This window comes from Linepithema humile, chromosome 2, assembly GCF_040581485.1.
Source record: "Linepithema humile isolate Giens D197 chromosome 2, Lhum_UNIL_v1.0, whole genome shotgun sequence".
In the NCBI taxonomy this organism is placed as follows: domain Eukaryota; kingdom Metazoa; phylum Arthropoda; class Insecta; order Hymenoptera; family Formicidae; genus Linepithema; species Linepithema humile.
This window is the reverse complement of record NC_090129.1, coordinates 28,183,735-28,208,761: the sequence shown is the minus strand read 5'-3', so window position 1 is coordinate 28,208,761 and position 25,027 is coordinate 28,183,735. Positions and strand designations below refer to the sequence as shown.

The 25,027-nt window shown below is 46.2% G+C and overlaps 1 protein-coding gene across 2 annotated transcripts in view; it reads right to left on the bottom strand.

Moving 5' to 3' along the window:
• LOC105677337 (tyrosine-protein kinase Dnt) overlaps positions 1-25,027 on the bottom strand; it is a 79,983-nt gene that overhangs the window by 39,759 nt on the left and 15,197 nt on the right. The window contains exon 2 of one of the 2 annotated variants that reach the window (XM_012375897.2): positions 11,197-11,324. The exons of the other annotated variant lie outside the window; for it this stretch is intronic. Within the exon in view, the coding sequence (XP_012231320.1) occupies positions 11,197-11,324 (128 nt within the window). The remainder of the gene's footprint in view (positions 1-11,196; positions 11,325-25,027) is intronic. 2 annotated transcript variants of the gene reach the window in all.

Below are 25,027 nucleotides of genomic sequence, written 5' to 3'. Positions count from 1 at the left end.
AAAGAGATGGTATCGAAGGAGGAGAAGCCGAGAGCCGTGGAGATTTAAAGGAGGTAACGAAGCACAGTCGCGCGCGCGCGCGCGCGCGTGTTTCCAGATCTCGCCGTCGCGGAGAGATATATAAATTACCGTGCGAGTTGCTCGCCTGGTATTGCGCGGGCCACGCGCTTAATTATAAAACCGATAAATTCATCCCGTGGGACACGGGACAGACGTCTGGAATCCCGAGGTTGATAAACGAGCCCCTGATCCCGACCTTCTACCTTACGCCCATCCCCCCTCCGCCCCCCCCCTCCGCTGGTTCGGTTCGCTTAAGTCGCGTCCCTCGTTCATCCCTCCTCGGTTACATCCCCCTTTGCACTCCTCAACTGTCTACCTTGCGTCGTACGCGCTTACGCCTCGATGGACTCGCGTCATTGAGTCCCGGAATTTGGACGACCGTGTAATTAGATCCTTGGCCTCCGCAGACCTAACGATAATTACATTTACGTTACCTGCGAGGATACGCCGGCATGATACCGCCGCGCACGTCAAGGGATATCTCCCGAGGGATCGCATGCGCAAACGTTCTCGCATATTGTCCGCTGCGAATCAAATTTTCATATCGAATTTGCACGTCCGCCGGTAATAACTTGTTCGTTTCGAGACCGGGAGACTCTTGCGGGAGCGCTTTCAGTCGGGGAGGGTTTCGCGCAACGAGATCCATATTCCGCGCGCTTCAATATTACACGGTTAAGAATAACGTCGGGAAGTGAGATTCTTTCCGTCGCGAGCGAAAGCCGCGCTAAATGCGAGCCCGGAGGTGACTGCGGCCTCGAGATCGAGCCGGCCGCCTTAAATTGCGAGGATCCCTCGCCGTTTTAATCGTCGTTAATCAAACGGGGGACAGCGGCGAGTATGGACGTAATATTCCATCGATTCTCAAGTACTCGCCGCCTCCCGGCGGAAGGCGGACGCTCGCTCAATTTGGCGCGGTTCCAAAGCGGACAGATGTCCGTAATTCTCGGTTTGATAAACGAGCGCTTGATCCCGAGTTTCCTATAAAGCGCCGCTTTGAACACGGGCTCGCCTTTAAGCGAGCTCTCATACTTTGCCCTTATCATGACACGTCCCCTGCATATTGTTCCATATATTTTACATCGTACTTTATTTTTAAGGATAAAAATCGCCGCGCGAAAAGATAAATTGATGTTTCTCAACAATACTTCTCAATCGATATTTATAACGGTCCGCGTGACATTTCTTTTTAATCCCTGTCTTTCCCAGCCCTAACTTTTCCGACAAACGTTCCCCGCGCGAATAAATACTGAAAGAATTTTGATAAAATGCGAATTAACCACATTTTGGTGCATAAAATTCGCCGACGATAAAAATCCAAAACGACGCAGTCGCTGTTGCTGTACGGCCGTTGAACGGGGATGATTTTATCCCCCGCCCTTTAACCACTCTGACGATTATTGAAGCACTTAAGTCGTTTGCTCCCCACCGAGATATTAATTCTCAAGGGGTTTAGTCGATTCCTTTTCTCGGGCAGTCACTCTCCAGAATCTCCATGGTCGACGGGCGAGGAAGAAGGGGATGCCGAGATCCGACGTAGCCCGGTGTGTCGCCACAGTAACGGACGCGCGTGTGGACACAAGCGCGCGCGCGCGCACACGTGCACGTACACAGCGGCCGATGTAGCTCTAGCGTTGGCCTTCTACCGAAGTTTGTGAACTATGAGTGAACCTATCGCAAGGACAAATTTCCTCATCTAACTTTCTCCGGGTAGATGAGATGATCGCTCAATGCCAACGGCACCGACGTTACTATCTTCACTATAGCCCGTCCCGCCGCCGCCGCCCGCGCGCGCCCCGCATCCCAGCCCGGGGAAAATTAATGACGGAATCCAGGAGTTTTCTATAGGCAACTTTTACCGTAGGATCTCCTCCTCGGGGCCGTCGGGCTAGAACAAATTCACGAGGGAGGAGCGGAGAGAGCGCCGGCGACAATGGGTTTTCGCGGCGTTCGACGTGAGGATGGACATCGTCGTTATCGTGTTTTCGTTCGGCGGAGCTGCCGCGTTTAAATTAGCGGCGCGCTTCACGTGTGGCGAACAACGCCGCGGTCTTTTGTCGATAAATGAAGCATCGTTGAACGATAACGATGATTTATGTTCCGGATTCTCTTAGCGGCCGCCGCTTCCCTTTTTTTTCCACCCGACGTCGAGCGAGAGAGACATTTAATCGACGAACGAACGGTTCAATTGAGATATTTAATTGGCAACTGAAGAGACAGAAAAGGCAAAAGTGTCGTTTCTTTTGGATACAAAGTTCAAACCGAATGTAACGATAATGTCGGAGTTAAATGAAATTTTGTACGAACATATCGCTGAATTATATCGGAGTCTGTAATCTGCCCGATGAACGAAAACTTTAACGCCTCAGAATTACTCCAATAGCTGCGGCTCATCGCTCTTGAGAGGCGGCATCCAAGGCGCGCTTCGGTAGCGCGCGATTTCCATCCCCTCTCTCTCTCTCTCTCCCACACGCGCGCGCGTTGATCGCGCGCTTCACTCTTATTTATCTATCCACCGCGGCGACGCGCGCCCCTATTATACGAACTTTCCCTACGACGTATTCGCGCGTTCCGCGCGCTCCGCCGCCATTGAAAAGTCTTATTCTCGCAGGAATTAACGAGTTTGCCGAAGAATCGCGCGGAATTACGTTGCCGCGCGGCGCGTCAGGCCCGGCGGCGGCGCCGGCGGGCGCGCGCAATTCTGCAAGTTGGAATTGAATCTACCCCCGAAGACAGAGAGGGCGGATTCGATCCTCTCCGCGGAAAATGCCTCGTGAAGGCGCCGGGGAAAATGGGGGCTCTTGACACGCGGCGAATGAAATTATTAAAACGTCAACGCCACGTATCTGACGGTGAAAGCCGCTACCGTGTCGCCTGGGCGCGAGGGAGAAAATTAATACACACTCGTTATTCGGCCTTTGCCTCCTTATTTGCTCTCGCGGCTCTCGCCGGCGACCTTTTCTCCGCGCACGCCGCCGCGAACGCGGCGCGTTTATCGCGGACCCTCGTCCCTTGTTTCACGCGACTTCGGAAGAAAATACCAACGGTTTTCTGTAATTTTTTTTTTTCTTTTTTTAACGGATTGCAAACATTTGAGCCCCCATTAAAACGATAAATTCGAATGCTTTCTAAAAGTCAGTTTTCATAGACATTTTATTGGTTTCGCGGAAAAAAAAAAAAATCCATCACGCTGCTCTGTTTGGAAACCACAATAAATGGACGCGGGCTAATAATTTTCTCGGTTCGATTTTCACATTCCACGCGCGGCCATTTACTTACATATATGCAGAGAAATATCAGACGCAGCGACAAATGCGTTAAATAATTCCGTATCAATTGCTGCGGCTCGCCGCAAGATATCCAGCGACATTTTTATTATTTCCTATTGCAACAATAATACTGGGATAACCGTCGTAGCCGGCGGAAAATATGAATGTTGTCGAATCGTGAATATCGAATACCGCGGCACCGAGAAGCGGCCACTCTTTATCCCCTTCGCTTCCTTCCTACGCCGGATACGAAGTCGAATCTCCACCTACGCTATCGAGCTAGTATTCCAGGGTGCGGCGCTGTATTATGCATTCACTTCCCCCCCCCCCTTCTCCTCTCCTTCCCTCTTCACCCCCCCCCCCCCCTCCCCCCCGCGGAGAGCACACGAGCGTCGCAGTCTACTGTATACCTTAACATAATAAGGTCGCATTATGCAGTATATACAAAATTTCCAGTTTAAACGCGGCCCACGTCCGGGCCTTAACGTCTTGTTCGCGGACATTCGAGTTCCGAAACTCTCTCCGCGGTTCCGTTCGAAAAGTTGAGCGGAACTTGAGGACGATTTAGCAAATCGACGCAGCGCGTGTACGTTCGCGGAACGGAATGCTAACTCCGGCCGATGCCCGAGCGACACGCCATTTGTTCGCGAACGTGAATCAATTAACTGCCGATTGATCGAGTTATCGCACGAGAAAGCGTCGCGACGAAAATTATCCCCCTCCTTCCTCGTGACAGTCGCGGCGAACGTAATGCAAATGTCGACGAGCGGCTTATATGCCCAATTTCCGATGTGGATTTATGCAACGTGCGATTGCGTAGCTTTGCGATCGCGCGGTTGCGCGATTTTAGCGGGTGAATTGAATTTTAACAAAAAAACTTCAAACGCAACGTAATTGCCAAGATATTTGAGACGTGTCGCGCAAATAAAAATGCGCTTGAGAATATCATCCACTGCGTCTGAATGCTTGGTTTAATGCTGGATTTTGTAAGGATTAACGCGTTTGCTCCGCTGGACGCGTTTATGCGTTTTAGCGAAGATCCGGTGGATGTTGGTGAATTTTTTATCGGCCCTTGAGTAATCCCGGAGGGCAATAAACGGTCTACATCGTTTTCTCGCTTCAGCCTTGCGAAGCATTATAGAGTACGATGGCGCCATATGGGATTCTTTTTTGAATATTTTATATTATGAATGTGCGGATGTTCCGCGACAAGGTTTCCGCGTCCAACAAAAGGAATACTTCGCCAACAACTATTTTTTATATTATGCAAACGTCGAGCGTCACGTGAGAGATGAAAAATCACGCGAATTTCATACAAGCGAAATTCTTGTTGCAGATGTGTAGTTTGACTCTTTTCGTATTGAAAGGCAAAACTGAAGCAAAATAATTAGAAATTATTGCGACGCTAAGGCTCAATGGAGAAAATATCGGGTAATTGGAAGTATTTTATTTTAAAAGAAAATGATATGAATTAGGAAGTAAGGAATTAGAAATAATTAGTCCAATTCGTCTATTTATAATATTCAATATTTATTCCTATTCCTACTATTTTCTCCGCTACGCGTTGGGCCTGAGATTCGCGAAATATTTTTCAAACACTTTTGTTCAATTAAATATGCTCCTTTAAATCTGCTTTGAAAATCGTCAAGATATTTAACATGGCAAATAGAAGATGTCCCTGTTCGCTCTTGTCCCGAATTATAAACAAACATCCACTCAATGTGTCTACTGAAACTACCGCTCGGTATAACGACACTGTGTAATCTACCGTCGTTAAATCCAGCACAGCCATCCCTCCGTCATTGTCTCGCGTTACGTGGCAACAAGCGTGAGCGTCCTTCGACACCGAGAAATCTTCCGTGAATATTTCAGGAAAATTACCGCGCGTACGCCGGGCGCTCGGGTTTCCAGCGATTATGTCGTATAATCCGCGGTGAGTGCGTTTGTCACGGCCGCCGCGACGTCGGCTCGGTGTCGGGTGTCCCCGTGGGTGATATTCCCTGTTATCCGAAACACGAGGCTGTTATCCCACAGCACTTACCATACGTAAATCGCGCCGCGATGGCCGGAAGAGCGGAGCGGAGGAGACCGAGCGGACGGCGGATGGACCGGCGCGGAGAGGCGGAGGTGCTGCCGGTCTCTCCGTATCACCGCGGCGACATTAATCACCCGCGCGTCACGCGGCCAGCGTGATCTCAGTGAATTTGCAATTAATTCGAAATTGCCGTCGTCGTCGTCGTCGCACCGTGAAGGCGGGCGCGCGGGCGCGCGGCCGTTTTACATCATATCGGAGAAATGTGCACGCGCGCACCGAGATACCGCCCGCGTCCGTTCCAATGCGGACATGTACGATCAGACGGTGATGAATGAGCGGCAGCTTCGATTTCATTAATTAACGGAAGTGGCCGGAATACGGCCGTAGGATACGTACGTCCTGCGACAAAGCGAACTGCCCGCCGAGTACGTCGCAAATTGATATTTAGTGATGAGATCGCGAGTTCTCGAACAAGTTTTTTTTCGGCCGACTTGTTCTTTCGAGAACTCGTGCAGGAGCTTAATTACAAAAGCATTGGGAAAGTTGCAGCGATGTGTGTAGCGTCGATACGGCTAGAGAACAGAATCTTGCTTCTTAACTTTTATTTTTTTTTAATTTCCTTGTTTGCTCATCTGAATTTCAAGCGGGTTTAAATTGGCACGTACTTCTCTTTGCTTTATGCAAAAATATATGTAAATTGTTTCCCAATTGATTAAATCAGTTGTTGATTTTACAGCGCACACGTGATAAATGACAGTATTTATAATTTATTTACAAACATCCCGAGTTGAAATATTATTCCTAATTTCAACCTCCATTTTTTCACGTTACGAATTCTGGAGGATTTTTATAGGTTTTATTTATATAAGAATATGTATGTACCTAAGTCAAAATTTTATTCCTAATTTCAACTTCTATTTTTTCACGTTTACGGATTCTGGAGGATTTTGATAGGTTTCATTTATATAAGAATATGTATGTACCTAAGTCAAAATTTTATTCCTAATTTCAACTTCTATTTTTTCACGTTTACGGATTCTGGAGGATTTTGATAGGTTTCATTTATATAAGAATATGTATGTACCTAAGTCAAAATTTTATTTCTAATTTCAACCTCCATTTTTTCACGTTTACGGATTTTGAGGGATTTTGATAGGTTTCATTTATATAAGAATATGTATGTATTGTATTGTATTTGTTCTTATTTTTTACCTTAAATAGGCAGTAAACGAACTGTTACTTATTATGAGGTTTAAAAGAGGAGTTTCGATAAAGAGCCAGAGGTTAAATAGGTTCAAGATAGGGTGATGTGACTGCCTAAAGTATCAAATTAGGTGTTAGATTGAACATTAAGGTCGAAAATAGGAGAAAAATTTCGACTCGGGTATTGTATTGTATTTGCTCCTATTTTGTACCATAAATAGGCAGTAAACGAACTGTTTCTTATTATGAGGTTTCAAAGAGGAGTTTCGATAAAGTGCCAGAGGTTATATAGGTTCAAGATAGGGTGATGTAACTGCCTAAAGTATCAAATTAGGTGTTAGATTGAACATTTTGGTCGAAAGTAGATGTTAGATTGAACATTAAGGTCGAAAATAGGAGAAAAATTTCGACTCGGGTATTTTATTGTATTTGCTCCTATTTTGTACCTTAAATAGGCAGTAAACGAACTGTTTCTTATTATGAGGTTTCAAAGAGGAGTTTCGATAAAGAGCCAGAGGTTATATAGGTTCAAGATAGGGTGATGTGACTGCCTAAAGTATCAAATTAGGTGTTAGATTGAACATTTTGGTCAAAAGTAGGTGTTAGATTGAACATTAAGGTCGAAAATAGCAGAAAAATTTCGACTCGGATATTGTATTGTATTTGCTCCTATTTTGTACCTCAAATAGGCAGTAAACGAACTGTTACTTATTATGAGGTTTAAAAGAGGAGTTTCGATAAAGCGCCAGAGGTTAAATAGCTTCAAGATAGAGTGATGTGACTGCCTAAAGTATCAAATTAGATGCTAGATTGAACATTAAGGTCGAAAATAGAAGAAAAATTTCAACTCGAAATATAATAATTTTTGTCAAACATATATAAAGTTGTAATTAATGCTGCGCTTCAACTATATCAAACGCGCCGCTTTCGCAGCAGACAAGACGTACACGCGTCCAATTAAAGAGTGGCCTTCTGACAGATCGTCAGACACATCAACCACGATAAGACAAGAGGGACAGATCGTGCCCTTCCCACAAGGGAGCGGCGCCGGACTCGATGTGGGTTACAGTAATATCTTTTTTTCTCTACGGAAAGTACGCCCCATCGAGTTCCCATCGTCCCCGAGAGACCGACGGTATTACAAGTAATTGTCGCCCTGGGGAGGGCGCAGATCGACCCTTACATCCAACCCCCCGACTCCCGGCCCGATCTCTCGAAGCGAGACGGCACGAGGGTGCGCGAAGGAGGAGGGAAATATCGGCGGCGGGCGGGGACGGGGGAGAAACACGACGCGGGGAAGAAAAAACACGGCACGCAGAAATGGAAAAGGAGGAAAGCGTATATAAGCGAAGCGAGAGGGAAAATAACACGAGACGTATGAAAAAAAGAAAAGGAAAGAGCGGATTCGCGAAGGAGGCGAAGAAGGTGGGAAAAAAAAAAGAGGGTTGAGAAAGGTCTGAAAGCGAGCTTTGCGAGGGGTAGGAGAGAGAAACAACGTCGCGTACAGCCAGACACCCGCGACTCGACGGGGGGGCGGGAGAAAAGTGACGCGCGGAACTTTCGCCTAACAAGTGGATGATTCACAAATCATCCCCGATTTTGCGTGACGCCACCCCGCGTGAGATGAGAAACTTCGTTTCAGTCTATATCCTCGCTCCAGGATCGACCAATAACTCCCATCTCGCTGCGGGCGACGAATTGAAAAGAAGGGCAGCGACGGGGGGGGGGGGGGGGAATGAGAGAAATAAACGCGCGCACGAGAATCGAGAACCTAATCGAGGGTACTATCGTTCCGAACTTGCTTCCGGTCGTCCCGCCGCTTCTTTTTTCGCGATTTCTTCCTTCGCTCTCCTCGAAATGCACCATTTTTCACTGTCGCGCCGGCGTCTTTCGGGTGGGGGGACGAGGGGGAGGGTAATCTCACTTTACCGATGAAACATCTTAAAAGTGAAAAATAGCGTTTCCTTCCCGTTCGCGCCGTCAACGGCGGGCTGCGACGGTGCGATTCCGCCGGTGCCGTTTCGACGGAAGTGGCGGCGGAATTATGCGCGCTTCGACATTTCGCCGCGATACGCGATCGATTCGATTCGCGGGGAGGCGCGCGACAGACGGAACAGTCGGGACAAGGCAAATCGAACAAAGTGCCGTGACTCACCGATCGAAACTCGTCGGTCGAGATGACCGGATTAGCGATTGGAACACACGTCGCGACATCCGATGGGGCGATCGCGAAACGCAGATACGCGCGCGAGTCGAGTGGCACATTTCGATGAGTCAGAATCGCGAAGGACGCGTGGCGTTCCCTCGATAGAGGAAGATTTCTTGCCCCGACGCGCTGATAATAAACCGGGATAACGGCGCGTTTATAATCGTGCCGCTGCTGAATGTAATATGAGGCGTCATATCTCAACGTTTACAAATGCGCCTGGACGGTATTTGCCATGCTTTTAGCGGGCCGCAAGAAACGTCGAATATACATAAACTCGAGCGAACATATCTCGACGCCTTTATCCACAACATTTGCCACTGTATTTATTATTTTTGAAATTTCTCTCCATCGCGATCTTTTTCGTAAATATCGCACGATATTCTCGGCAATTCTAATTAATGTTTCAGCTCACAAAATCGGAATCAAGATGACTTGATCGCGCTTCCACACGAATCCCTCGGCTATCGCAAAAGCCATCGCGTCTGCGATAGAAAATTAAGCAAGTAATTTCCGCGCACGTTCTCGCACGGACTCGTTACGCACGTCCTTTCGCTCTCTCCGGCGAGAACTCTTTCCGCCGTATCGAGAGCGCAGAGATAAGGCGAAACGAGACGGGTCCGCGATCACGGCAATGGCGCGATTTTGCGGTTAACGAACCTACGGATAGGTCCACGAGATAATACGGGCGAGGGGGTGGCCGGGGACGAACAACTCCCGGCGGGATAAGACGGGGTCGTCGCGCGTATTCCCGCAACGACAATAAAGCGCCCGCCGTAATGGTGCCGGCTGTACGTTACACGTCCGGGAGCGAGCGGAGACGGATGTCACTTGAACGATCGCGGAGAGCGGTCGTCGCGCGCAGAGGTGAGCCGGGATTCGCGGCACGGACATATCGCACTTTTACGGACGCTCGTTCTGAAAATCTTGGGATTCAATAAATCCACGCCGCGGCGCGCGAGTCCCGTCAACGCGGCGAGAAGAGACTTGTCGGCGTCGTTGAAGATAAGTTCGCGCGATCGGATCGACGGAGAAATTCTCTTTCTTCATCCCTTCGCGCTAATCTCGCGACAGTTTTCGTCGACTCGCCTTTGATCGTAATTTTCTCGCAGCGGGACTCTTCTCTCTCTCTCTCTCTCTCTCTAGCCTCGCACAAAATAGATAATTAATTGTACAATCGGGATACTTCGTCGCGAGCGTTCGTCGAACGTTCGACGATCCGCGTCTCTTAAAGCGATTACTGTTAACTCCGTTACGCTCGGCATTTCTAAAGAAACAGCGATCGAATGACGGAAACTCACGTTGGCCCCAGCGATAATTCGTATTACACAGATAATATGATAATCCGCGGGGATAATATGATAATGTAACAATTGCGGGGCGGAAACTAATCGGCGGAATAATAATCGACAGAAATCGGAGCGCGCCGGTAACGGCCAATTAAATGCGCGGCGTGTAGTTGTAAAACGGAGATTTCCCCGTCGTTTGGCATCATGTCGAGGGCGCGCGACGACTTTTCACGTTTTCCGCCGCCCTCCCCGCCGCGTCCCCGCCTCCTCGTCGCCGAGGGTTTCGAGGGCGCGTTCGGTTTCCTTGGTGACCGAAGGGAGCGCAAAACCGAACAGCTCGCCCCGTCTCTTTCGCGCCCACGCTACATCTGTTTGTATTTCATATTGATAGAGTATTGATACAGCCGCACACACGCCGTTGTTGCCTCCTGCTCCCCCTCTTTTCACCCCCGAGCTCCTCTTAACCCTCGGCGAACACCCCCCCCCCCCCGCCCTTCCCCCGCCCGGCAAACCACCGTGACGGGCCGCCATCCCGCAGCGGAACGTAAACGAGGATATCCCGTGTGTTACCATTTCAGCCGGGTCACGTGTTTACTTTGTTCCGCATTGTTGCGTCTCGTTAATGGCCGGCGGAAACGTTTTGCCCTCTCGAACGCGCCGGGGGACGACGACGGCCTCCGACGCTCCTTGGCGACGCCGAGGTGCAGCCGCGAATACACCGCATCCGCGAGATCGTGATTTCTTTTGTGACGAAAGACGTGAAAAGAAAAAAAAAAAAAGAAGAGAAGAGAGTCCGTCTTTCTCTCTTGAAAAAGCTCCGCACGAACGACGCGTGGGAGCTTTTTTTCCCGGCGACGCACGGGGCTCCCTTTCGCCGGATACGAGCGCGCTTCCGTTTGTAATGGCATTGCACGAAGCGTGTACATAAAATAAAATAGGCAAAAAAAAAAAAAAGAGAAAGAAGGAAAAGAAAAAAAAAAAAGGGAGAGAGAGCGAACTCTTTCGCTTCGAAAACACCGGGGAGCGCGAGGGGGGGGGGGGATAGTTAAACATTAAACCATCGCGCTGCAATCGCAATTTGTATGCGCGACGTTCGATTTTCTATTGTAGGAGAGTGTCTTCTTCGTGAATACGTACCGGGTGTCCTACGAGGCTTTGCCATGAAAATTCTAGGTCCGCTATGTTCGCCGGCACAGGCACGACGAAATTCATCGCGTACGTGTTGACCACCCCCTCCCGCACGTAGTACAACTCGGCCTCGAGTCCTGAAAGCAGAATAGCGGAGAGGTGTATCGATTGGGCGATCAATTATGAAAAAGCTGTACCGGTGCCGGCAAAGTTTCCCTTCGCCTGCTCCCCCCCCCCCTCCCCCCGCGCTCGATGAATCGACCGATCGCGAACTACGGCACGTGCAGCCCATCGTTATAAGTTGAGGGGGGTGGTGGAGGGGGAGGGGGGGGGGACATTGACCACGGTCGCGTCTTCTTTGCATGAAGTATTGCAGTTGTGCGGAATTCGTTTCTATGGAAACTTCCGAGACTTCGCGAATAATTTCGCCGCGCGGACGGCGCGGGAGCGTCGTTTCCGGGCGCGACACGCGAGTTTCGCGCGATCCGGAATCGTCTCGTTGAATATTAAGCGTCGCGTACAACGATATAAAGATATAAGGATTTTTCTCACACACACACACACACACACACATGCGCGCATCTTCGCGGGAAAAACATATCAAGCCCGATATCAAGCTTAACGTTTGACGCGCGACATCTTTCGTTCGTGCGAACTGTTCTCAATTTTTCGCTCGATTTGCGCGTGGAAAAGAAAATGAGAGGGAAAAGTGAGAAATTAAAAATGGGAGGCGCAAGGTGTCTGACACACGTCAGCCGGGGGAGGGGAAGGGGGAGGGGGGGGGGAGTGAGATTTAATGCGACGATTATTATCGGCATATTTCTTATAAGGGGCGCAATCGTATCTCGGCGAATATCCGCCGAGAAATAACCGCGGGGGATTCTGCAGACGGATTTATAATACGGATCCCGTCGATCCCAGGCATTCCTCCTCCCCCCCCCCCTTCCACTCACGTCGCTCTTCACATCCTCTTTCTTCAGTGGATCATGATCCGAGAATTCCTTTCGGGCACTCTCAACGTGCAGCCGCGCGCCTCCTCTCCGGCTCCTCCTCCCCTCCGCCGAAAAATCTCGTACCTCTCGTATAGATACACAGGGATCTGAATTTCCTCGGGCGATCGGATGCGTCATCCGTCTGCCTTCACGTATGACTACGCAATTCGATATCACGCTCGCGACAAGCTCCGTCAGATATACGTACACACGTCGTGCTTCGACATCGTGCGCGCAACCGTGGTCGCGTTTGCCTCGCGATAAGACTCCCCCCCCCTCCCCCCCCTCTTTTTAAAGAAGCGGGATATTCAGATCCCGGAGTACTGTACCGCCCGAAAGAAGGGAAGGCGCAGCGAAGTGCAGCGAAAGGGGGGAGAATGAAAAGACGCGGGCGACGGGGGAAAAGTGGAAAGGTGCGGGATGTTTCTTGGCGAATCCGCGCGCGCGACACGCGATCGGAGCGTGCGTGAATCGGCGGACATTAATATCGTGAGAAATTGGAGCGTTTTCTCCTTCACTCCCTCGTAGAGATCTTCGCTCTTGCTGTCGGGATCCATTTTTAATTACGCCCGTTTTCATTTCCGCTCATAAATGGCCGCCAGCTGTTTCCGCTATTTAAATTTTCACGCAGAGGGGCTTCCGTCGAGAAATATATTTTTCTATTCCACATGCCACTGTTTCAGATCCCCTTACATAACAGATTGCACACCGAAGTCAGGAAAGTTCTGACTGTAGTCGGCAAATGGGAGGGATGGTCTGACTTTGTAGAGAGTTGCACTACTGCTTTTGTGCCTTGAGCTCTTTGACGGTCAAAGCACTCTATAACATTCAATTTTCTTTGATCATCGTATATATTCTATTTATTTCCGAAACATATTAAATATTACATTCCTCGCGGAACTTTCGTATAAATATTACTATTTTAATGGTATCTTTTGAAGCACATAAAAAATGGAAATGCGCGAGGTGCATTCAATATATTTTCGGTATTGACGTCAGAGGTAAGAAAGAAATTTTTTCACTTTCTAACACGACACTCTTTATACCTCAACACTTGTTAACAACACTTTTAGCGATTCATTTTTTAAGCCCTCATAAAAATACAATTAATATATCCTTTATTTTTGTCCGAAATCACAAGACGTCGCATAAACGCGTAAATTTACGGTACATTATTTCTACGCGCCTGACCGTTGCGAATGAGAAACCTAATGAATGCAAGATCGTAATGGACTGCGCAACCTGTGTTTTCGCGAGCGGAGCGTCGGAGCAAGACGCAAACGCTCGTGACACGGTTTAGCGGCAGCTTAGCGTCTCGTGAATATACGTACACATTGAAATGCTAGTAGACGAAGTTTAAGGCGGCGTCGAGCGGAGTCGAGGGTAAGCGTAGTAAGAAGATTAAGTAACTTTCTACTCCGCGCCCCGGGTCTTACGTAGGAAAGACTAACACCCGGCGGAGAAACTGATAATGACAGTCGGCCGTGTATTAAACGAAGCATCCGCGAGATCGAATTTAATCCCCTTGTACTCCATTTTATTATCAGACGTTAATTCCGGTTAAAGCGGAGAGTCGCGTCCGAGCGGGCGCGTTACTATTTCATACATCGGGGAATTGCAAACAGCTACGTAATCCTGTTGTATATTTGAATATTTTCTTTTTGTGTCATCTTGCTCGAAATTTTCATGCACAAGTCGACAAAGTGGCTCGAGAACTTCCATTTGTGTGACCATGCGATTAAAACTGAAGATAAAACTCGCAGAAGTCTAAGTCCGAATTTAAAACACAAGAAATGTAGAATAGACGCCCTGTAATGTGTATAAAAACTATTTTAGAGTGTTTTATATGTTCGCTTGCGGCGGTTCGGTGATTGTTTTTTTTTTTTTGCGGCCGCGTACGCGCGCTGTTTGCACTGTTTTCATCGCTTTGTAATTATTTACGTATGACATTCGAGTGAGCAGAAAGTTTTCGATGCAAATAATGAAAACTAAGCTGAGCTCTGCGCTGAACATCGAAACGGTTAATCTTGGACTTCCCTAAATGATTTGTGCACACGCGAGAGTACTTGCAACGATCAGTTTAATTTGTATTTATGATATTAATGTGACTCGGTCTTCAGTATTTATCTGCATTACAACAATAGTGACAAAGTATTCAATATAATTAGAAATTATGCATTGAAGATAAGGTTTTATTAACATTACGTGTTACAAAATGTCATATCTTAAACAGTAAAGCCATTCTGTGATTGCTTCCTCAAGTTGTAATAAAATATAGAGAATTAAATACAAAACTTAACATTAATTCTTCGGTACAGAAAGTTGACGTATCCAAAAAACTCATATGCTGTCCGAGAAATATTTATTACAACCACATATCGTCGTTCCAATCTATAAATCTGCAAAACCAGCTATTTTGCGTTATTAAATATCGAAAGAGTTAATTTTGTTTTTATAATTAATTGATGATATCTTTCACATTAATTGCCTAAATAATTCTGGCCTCATCAGACGTGCTCTTGTTTTTCACGTGACACTTGTATACTCTGGTGACGCTTTGCTGCACGGTTGTTCCGCCGCGGAACTTGCGCGCATTCTTTTGCCCCGAAATTGGCAAACACATCGATTCCTGATCTCGTGCGATTTCGACAATGACCGAGGTCGACCGACGATACATCCGTGTGCTGTTCTATATAGGTCATTGCTTTACTACGGCTGACGCTAGGTCGTAACGGTATTAATAGTATTCCGCATTCCGCGCTCTTCCGCGTATCGCGCGCTTCGCATACCGCGGCGCATTTTCACGCCTAATTATAGATACGACGCGTGTCGGATTTTCAAAATGCTATAATTCAGCAAAAAATTAACGTAGCGACGTGCGACAAGGACGGTTCTTCCCGGTTTTGCGCGCTGCAGATGCATATTGTCCAAGCTCTTGACACACGTGACGTATACACATATGTTTATTAAACTCGGATGAAATTCGAACATTTTATATAACTGAATATATTCAAACAGTTCAAAGCGAAAAATAAACAGCACATCTGAAAAATATCGCTGCAAAACTTCTGAATAAATCTAAAATCAATTTTATATTTATATTATATTTATAATTAATGATTTGTTTCATCGCAATTCATTATATCGATAGTCGTATTTATGGAGCTGAATAGCCGAAGCGGAAACTAATGTATCCAAAAGCACAGCAACGAGTAGAAAACGACTCTTTTGTCGCAACAAATTCGTGTGTCGCGTTAAAAAGTCAATCTCGCTCTTAATGTCTTCGCTTTAGCGAGGAAAAATACTCTCGTTGCGTGTCGTCGAGACATCAAGAGCGTCGTTTAAAATCGCATGATCGTTATAACACCGGAATAAAAACCGCGTCGAAAATATCGTTGCAAAATCAATCTTCCTTACATCTGATATCAATCCTTTTCTTCCGAAGAGCGAAAGCGCTAATGAGCGATTACCCTCTGATTCCGATCAATCGAATCGCCCTCCCGAAATGAACGACCGCGATCGGTCAGCCGGAAAATCGTCCAATAGACGCGAATCTTTGTCGCCCGCGCTGCCTACGTAGCTGCCTCGTGAAACAGCCGGGACCACGGTGTAAGAATATAAGGTGATTTCACGACCATTGTATTCTATCAAAAAATCTGTGATCAAGATGTCATAGTTAAGGCATGTCACACAAGATGTCACGTTGGTGCAAAATCCCAAGTAAAAAAGAATAGAAGATATGGATAGATGTGGATAGAAAAGGATAGATGATGAATCTCTAAAGCACATCTATATATAATTATAGTCCTAAATAATACAAATTTTTTAAAATAAAACTTTTAACATTGTGTATACAAATATATATTACTGACAAAATATTTTTTTATTTTTTTTATAACAAATTATTCTTAGTTAAATTTGCAGAAAAAATAATCAATAATGTATTCCAGTCTTTATAGAAAATTAAGTTTCTTTAAGAAAATGAATATTTATAATTAAGTTCCGCAGGACAATAAAGTTTTAATAAAATTTATATATATATATATATTCCCTCAATAGTCCCTCAACACGTAGCCACCTAGCGGTTCAATGTGGAACAATGACAGAAAAATCACAAAAATTTGTTGCCGTGAAATCTCACCTTATATTCTTACACCGTGGCCGGGACGCAAAGTCGTCGGAGATATTTATACGTCAGTTTATCAGCGCCATCCGAGTGGTCGGGGGAGGGGGAGGGCTGTCCCCACACTCGCGGGAATGCCGCACACGTAAAATGGGAACGAGCCTCGCGCGCTTTTCGGGATAGCCGAAGGAGCGCGAGCGGGCGGAAAGCGAGCGTGCTGAGAAAGCCGTCGTAGGAGAGAGTCTGAAACTCGATAGTGTGCTGGAACGCGCCCGGGAGAAAATATTTCAGGAAGATAAATCTCGGCCGATTCCACGGGGAACGCGGCCAACTAACTCAGGTGGATTAAGTTCCGCGATATCGCTCCGGGGTTTCGAGTGGGCAACAAATGGACATAATCAGCGCGTGCGCGCGCGCGCTATGGCTGCCGCCGCATTACGCTGCCGAGATTGCATAGGCGACTCGTATGCCTCGCACGACCGCTCGGCAGGTTCCCCATTTCACGGTATCCTGGATCTTCGCTTCGACGTGCATTAAAGTTCGGAGTGGCGAAAAGTTAGCGGCGCGCGCGAGCGAACGCGTAATTGCGTGCGGTTTCATCAGCCGCGTGTGTTTGCAGCTCGAATTGATGCGCCACGGTTGCGCTAACTGCGCTGGAGATGTAAAATGTGTGCGTGTATTTTCTCCTTCGAGAAGTAAATGTCTCTTTTGGAATTTCTACTTAGTTCATCGATTTTGAATTCGTTTAGGCGAAAGGAAACGAAACGCAGCTTTCAAATTCTTAGCTTCGAATCTATCTAATTTCGAGCTTTTCATACATAATTCATTAGAAACAGCAAGCGAAATAAGATGTTGCCTCTACATATTTAAAGCTTAATTCTACTAAAAATATATTCATAGAGCTTTAACACGTGCGTCGCGTTTTCTTTTACGCGGCAATCTTTCACCGGCGTTTTACATATCTTCAAAAAAGTGCTTGCATACAAAAGTTTCCTATCTTTCGCGGGGGAAAAAGCAGGCCCGAACGACGTGCTCGCACGGACACGTGCGAACGCGTGCGTAAATATCATTTATTCGTCTTTTATTACACAGTTTGTCCCTTTATACGATAAAATCGCGGTCGAATCCATCAAATCACGTGACGTATCTCCCGCAAGCACCCGAAGTGGGATCGCGGCGGGTCATAGGGCGATCTATCAATTTGCCGTCGAGGCCACGGAAAGAGAAATTTAGGAAGACGAGCGGTCGGTTCTTCTGTCTTATCCCGCGGGAGAGACGGCTCTCTCCGTCTGAAAGAGAGTGCCGATATGGGGAAGATAGGTTTCTGCGGGCTTCTTCGGGAATAAACCTTTCCGTTTACGAGTGGAGCGCCCCCCCGCTTCGGCGTTAAGTAGAATATCGTGTTTGGCATACGAACTGCCGACAACTATTTTAGGTTATTAAGCGCGGAGTGCGATTTCATTTGCGTTACCCTTGGTCGCCTCTCCCGAGCAAGGATCTCTAAACATTATCCCGTTAAGCTTTCAATTGTTAACTAACTGGGACACACATATTGTTTTTCCTTAATTAAATATCTAAAAACTGCCCGAGGGAGAGATGCGTTATTCGAATTTAGCAGCTCCATGTCAGTTTCGAGGCGGAAAGTCTCATTCTGGCAACAGACGCATATATCGCGTTAGGAAAATTAAATTAGCATAGGGATTGACGTTGTATCGCAGACGTTGATGCGACGCTAAATTGAATTTGAAATGAACGCGTGCGAGTAACTGCGCCTCGTACGTGCTTCCTCTGTCAATAACGTAAATAGTTTAGAAAGTTTACATTTCGGAGGCCATGCCCGAATTATTTGCGATGCTCTCTTGTCGCGTAAACAAATTTATAAATTAAAAGGACAGCGCATTTGTGCATTAGTGCGTATCACTCTCCGAATCTTCCGTGCGATTTCATGCGACGGGACTTCTTTTTCCCGCGAAAACTCGATTTTCTAATTGAACGATGAATTAAAATTAATTACGCTTCATCGTTCTTTGCTTTCGCAATAAAACCAACAAGTCTAATTTACCGGCACGGTTCTATATGCTCGAAATGTCCCTCCAAGCCGCGACAATCCATTAACGTTGCACACTGCACCAATTTGTATTCGCCTAACTGCCGGGCCGAGCGGCGAGGAGGAGCGCGCGGATGTTCTTCAAGCGGATATATTCCAGGCGCGCGGAGGGAAGACACGCGAGGGCTCGATCGGGGTCAGGAGCCAAGGTAAACACATTAAGGATACAACGTCCTGCAGGAAACATATCCCCGCCGATGGGAAGGGAGCTCCGCGCGCGTGACGTGGCCGGCTGCGACGGAAATTCGAACGTCTCGCGGCTCGCCGGAGATGGAAAAAGTCGCACGGATCGATATCCCGTGAAACTAATCTCCTGTGCTCGGGATCTTGTTTCCCCCGATCGCCATTCCCACTCGTTTACCCCTTCGTCGGCAGCGAGCCCTCCTTCTCCGACCGTATCGCCGTCCACGGCGTCCGCGCCTTCGGACGCTCGACTCTCCCTTCGTTTAACCCGGCTCGTTCCGTCGCGGATTTCTGATCCTTCGACCGTGCGTTATTTCGGGAAAGACACTTTGTTAACCAGTTGAGTGGTAGACTTTTCCGAAAGCTTTGTGCCAAAAGTGGTAAGAGCCAAAAGTTAAAATATCGAAAAACGGTGAAACATGGGTTCAAAGTTTTCGAAAAAGCAACTTTTCGAAATGGGTGTGGATTTCCCCCCCCCCTCTCCCCTCCCCGTCCTGGGGGCGGGGAGGGCAAAATAGGGGTGGAAAATGTTAAATGGCACTATGGGTCGAGTGGGGATCATTTGAAAGGGCGTTTCAAGATAAGAACAATGATTTTTTAAAATGTTTACTACGACTTTCCAATCAAAAGTGGAGGTCAAAAGTGGAGGAATCGAAAAAGGGGGGTGGACTTTCGAAAAGCTATCACCTCCAATTTGGCTTATATTCAGCCTAAATACTTATTTTATCTAGTACAGCGCTCGGAATTAGTTGCACATTTCGGGCCGATTTCCGAGACAACGCCTCCTGCTCCCCCACTACCGCTCGGCCGCCGATAGCTCTGGCTCAGGAGCGTTTTATATTAGAAATAGGCTGGATTGTTTAGGCATCTTTCGGGAAATCGTAACATTTTCTTCACTACATAAATAATGTTTATTTTTATTAATACATAATATATATATATATATTTAATTATTAATAAAAATAAACATTATTTATGTAGCAAAGAAAATATTACTATTTTCTGAGAGGTGCCTCAACAACCCAGTCCATTTCTTATATAAAACGCTCCTGCGCCAGAACTATCGGCGGCTCGGCCGCCAGCGGCCGAGCGGTAGTGGTGGAACAGGAGGCGTCGTCTCGGAAATCGGCCCGAAATGTGCAACTAATTCCGAGCGCTGATCTAGTAAATAATTTACCCAAATGGATTTTTGGCGCAAATGCCCCCTCCACCCCCCTTCAAAAATAAAACTGTTTTTGTTAATTATTTCAGAAAGTATTTATTGTGCGGAAAAAGTTGTTAACCAAAAAATGAAGCTCATAAAAAGCTCTACAAATAAGGTCTTATACATATTTTATTTAACTCCAATATTTTAATCTTTTAACGATTAACAGTCGCCATATTGGATCCGCCATTTTGAATTTTGCAATTTTGACAACAGATTCGAATTCAGCAACCCAAAAAATCTTAGGATATCAAGTTTTATGCAAATCTGTTGAAAATTAGTGGACTTATTTAGAAATGTACATATATGATGCATTACCACTCAACTGGTTAAGAGATTTGTCGCGATATATTGAATTTCTGATCGACAAATTCACATTCTTTCAAAATATTTGCCGCACATTAGAAACTTCACGTCCTAAACTTGATAAACGCGTTCGCTTGTCATCTGCCCTCCGCATTATCGTGTTTATATATTTCTTTTCACAAACGTGAATGACGGGAAGAGCCGGCGAGGATCGGTCCGACATTCGGCGCATCGATCGAGGCGCAATGCGGCACCCCGGCACCTACGTCCTTGAAGCAGTTTCCACGATTCATTTTATCTGAGTCATTTATCGCGATCCGCCTTGCGAGCGTGTGCGTTGGCGCCGGATGGAATTCCGGAGGAGTCATTTATTGTTCCCGGGGCGCGCGTAGAGCGCGCGGCGTCACGTCGACTAGTCGAATTTGCAATAAAGAAGATAGATGCGATGGAAGGAATATCGCCAGAAGCTAATCTTTTACTCTTCCACTCCCGTTTCCTTCTCCCTCATTCGTTATTCATTAGAGTCCACCTTGTTTCACCGGCAAAGCGATGCGGTACGAGTTGCGTTTCGCCGTCGAAGAGCCCGACGACGTGTACGAAGGTGGGGGGGGGGGGGAGGAGTTAAAAATACAAGCCGGCGCAAGTCGGGTCTCGACGTAAAAATATAGAAATCATTTATTACACTCCTCTTTGCATTATAAAAATGTTTCCTGCATCAACAAGGGCACCGACAAAGGATGTCATAATTTTTTATCGGATCTTTTTACCGCGTTCACTAATAAATTCATGCGGCTTTCTCCATATTATTCTGCATTCCTCTTTTCTCTCTTGCAAACGACATTGTTTTATCACAAACCGACAAATTCGCACAATCGCCGTGTCACAACGGTTCGCAACGGTTGCACTTCCAAAGTGAGCAATTCGGGGTGTCTATATGTACACTTTGTGTCGAACCGAGTGAAAGAGGAGTGCAGCGAGAGGGAGCGCGAAAGGGGGCGGGGGTCGTTTGAGCAAGCTGGCGTCACTTTTCGCAAATTATCTCGACGGAGGCCCGAGCCGACCCGCCCTCCCCTCTGTCCCTCTTCCTCCCTCTTCCTCCCCGACTCCGCGCTCGTGTGCGCTTTCTCTGAAAATTATCCACACTTGTTCAACGACAAGTCTCCTCTCCTCCTCGAAAACTCCTCCGCCCGTCCCACCGCCGGCTTTCCTCCTCGCTCGATTCGTTTCTGTAGTCTTCGACGTCTTGCGTCCGAGGTTTCGTGAGGATAGTTGGCGCAGGAGAGCGCCGGGGGCGAAAGCCGCGGAAAATCAGCGACGGCGAGTACACCGGAGAGGGGAAAAAAAAAAGAAAAAACAGGAAAGAGAGAACGGGTGGATGAAAAGCGAGAAATAAAGGAAGAAGAGACAAAGCGAAAGGGGCAAAAAGAAGCGGACGAGTCTTTCGGGACGGGTTGTTCAGAGCAAAGTTGGCCGCGAAAGAGCGTCGCGTTGTCGTCGCAGTTGAACGGGATGTTTGTCTTTAATTAAAATCAGTCGCAACTCGTCCGCCCTCGCGAAAATTTCGCCGCCGCCCCCCCCCCCCCCCGTCGCCCGCTCATCGTTCTGTCGGTGCAGAATTCTTAATATTCAATTATACCCCCGCTGCTTTTAATTAGTCGCGCATGGCCCCTCGGGCGCGATTGTCGGCGAGCGGTAATCGTTCGAGCCAATAAATTTGTTGTTTCGGGTAGATGGAAACATTTATTAAATATTGATCTGCCGTCACGAGAACGAAGTGTATATTACACGATCTGCCCCATTACTCAATTACTGAATTTCGTTAATTTCCGGAACGACGGCGGGGGGAGGGTTTAGTGGCGGCTAACGAATCGGCGCGCGGCTAATTTCGACTCGGCTCGCAGGATACGTAAGCAACATTTTGATTTCGAGAGGCGTATCGATAAACATTTCTTAAAAGTCGATGCAAATTTAGCCCGCGATCGCTGCAAAGTTTTTGCAATAAGCATTCTCTGAGCTTCTTAGCCAGCCATCTTAATTTGTTTATTTCACAAATGTAGAATTGCAGCCGCGCTAATTTACATTGCATTTACATTAGCTACCTACCCGTTTTGCTGAAGAGAGAATATGCTAATTTGTTGGCATTGAGACAACAGACAAAGTGTACTGTACGGAAATTCGGCGAATTTGCACAAATAGATGTGGAAATTATTCTGTTTCTTATTTTTAAAATATATATCTTTATTTTATGCGTACAAATTTTTGCAATATTATGCAGCGTGGCGATAACTGACGGAAATTATAGTTACACGAGCGAAATAAATTCACAGTTGTATACGTAATTCGTGAATTCTGAATTAGAAATTGTTCTTCAAATAATTTGGATTATTAATGTAAGATGCGCGCACGCGCGTATCTGTATGTATATTATGCAAAGTAACTTTATTTGTGTTGCTTGGTTCATTACAATACTGTAAATTAATTTCACCTGCAAGCCGTAAATTTACATATCCGTGAAAATTTACATGCATGACGGTTGATCCCAAAATTACGTATTATAATAGGTGTAATTTTACACTAATTTTGCTTACAGCAGAGAAAATTGACAACAAATCTTTGTTGATAATTGCATGCATAAAATTACTATTAAAGCTCTCTCTCGTTTTAACCTCAGCGTTTCTTTAATCAAAAAAATTTTCAAACTTCCAACAATAAAACTGATATAGTTTCTAATGAAGGAACCAGCGAAATCTCAGTGTCGGCAAAAGCGAGCATCACAAACTCGCTTTTGCAAGGAATTTGATAAAATTTCCTTTTTCCATCTCGTGCCTCTAACGTTTCAACATGGTGTATGTGATAAAACTGTCCTGTTTCCTCGGCGACAATAAATAGTTGCAGCTATAAACAAACGGAAGGTGGCTGGTGCTGTGAAAAAGTGCGCTCGCGAGAGAGGCTACGATGGCAGCCGAGGGATGAATGCGAAAAAAGGGGGCCACCGCGATGCAAGCTTTCATTACATCGAGACTGCAGCTGCGCGGAAAAAGGCCATTTTATTCCCTTCACCTCTTTGTTGCGGAAGTGTTTTAACGCCAAACCAAGTGAGGGGCTATTCACGAATTATTCGCTACACGGATTTCTCTTGGAAAAAAAAGCGCATTCCATATAAACTGCACGATTGCAGCGGCACTCGTGCATCGATTGTCATTGTTTGACAGTACGTGATGTATCCCTGATGAAAGTCTGAACTGGAATTGGCGCATTGTTGAATGCAATCAATTGATCCATCTATTACGGGGATAACAGATTTCGCTGGTTAGGAAATAAAAAATGAGGTTTATTGATTTTAATACGGATGGCTAGATATTTTTTATACGCTAGTTTGAAAAAATCGACGGCAAAGTTTTTCCGGATTTTAATTCTGAGATTGAAAATGGCGGAAAAACGTGCCGAATAATTTTGTTTCAAGCGAAGAGTTTTGAAAGAAAAGTATCGATGCAATCGGCTCTGGCTTCATAACCGACAAAGTGGCGTGATTTGTTCTAATGTGCGGCAATCCGACGAAATAAAACCGATTCCGCGGCACTTGCGGCTGGGTATCGATGTGGCGATACGGAGCCGATGACGATTCATTAGAACGATCGCCGTAACGAGGCGGGACGATGGTCCAAGGAGCAGCGAAATAATGGCGCGTTCGTTCAAATAAACCGAACGTACGAAGCGTAATTAGCGACAATTATCGCGAGGAATAACGTCGATGAGATACAAACGTGCCGACAGTTCGTTAATGAACATAATACCGACGATACATCAATTTAATCGAACATACGTTAAGTGTTCCATTAAATTTTACAAATACGTAGCATGTTTGATGATAGTAAACTCCATTTAATTGAAGCTAAATTACAACAGAGCAATATTCTGCTGTAACTGCAAAATGTGTCTATGTTATTTCGTTAATTAGTCCTCAAGCGACATTTCTAGTTAAAATAACAAATTTAACGAAGAAATTATTACCGAAAGGTAATTAATCGACTTTCTTTTTAATCAATTTATCGCGGGATCGGTAATATTTTCAACATCATCGAAAACTGTCTATCGGCCCTTTTCATCTCGTATCATCAGTCACCGTAATTATCTGATTACACGCCGATTAATTATCGTGTTCTTGTAAGTAGCGAGCAAATTAATAAACTAGATTGCTAATGCTATCTTGGCGTTATTGCGAAGGCAGTCAATCTCTCTAACTCGCCCACCTACGGGCGTTTTATCAGCGATCGTTAATCGCCCCTGAGTGACGGTACTTCCTCTCCCTCCTCCCCTTTCACGCCCTTTTCCACCCGCCGCCCCCGCCCTTCCACTCAAGATGACGTTCCGCGGAATGCACATTCATCGCGAACTTAACAAGACTGAAATTTGATTACACTCCCGGCGATGTCCCGCTTTACAATCGGCCATCCTTGAATTTGCATAATCAAAAGAGGACGAGCACGCACGTGGAGAAGCAGAACAAACAGAAGAATCTGTTTTCATCGGTAGTTTCAACTGGCAATCTTTTTCATAAAAATATATAATATAGAAAATCGCGGAAATCTTGAATACAAATAATCCAATACTACTTCTAAAAAATTCAGACACGCATATTTTTATAGATCAAAAATGACGTAATTTTGAATTAATTTCGTAAATGGCTACTCCGGCTTTTTCAAATGGATACGAATTGAATAATAAAACTTGCAAAATTTTTCACTCGGTCAAATTTTTTAAAGAAGAGTTCAATTTCAAACTGCTGACAAAATCTGCGAACGATAAGAGTTCATGATGAATCGGGAATCGAAGAGTTGGTTCTGCAAGGAAATGCCCTCAATTCACAACGAACTGTGAAAGGCAGAAATTTTCAATCTGCCAGCTCACTCTCCCTTTTACTTCTC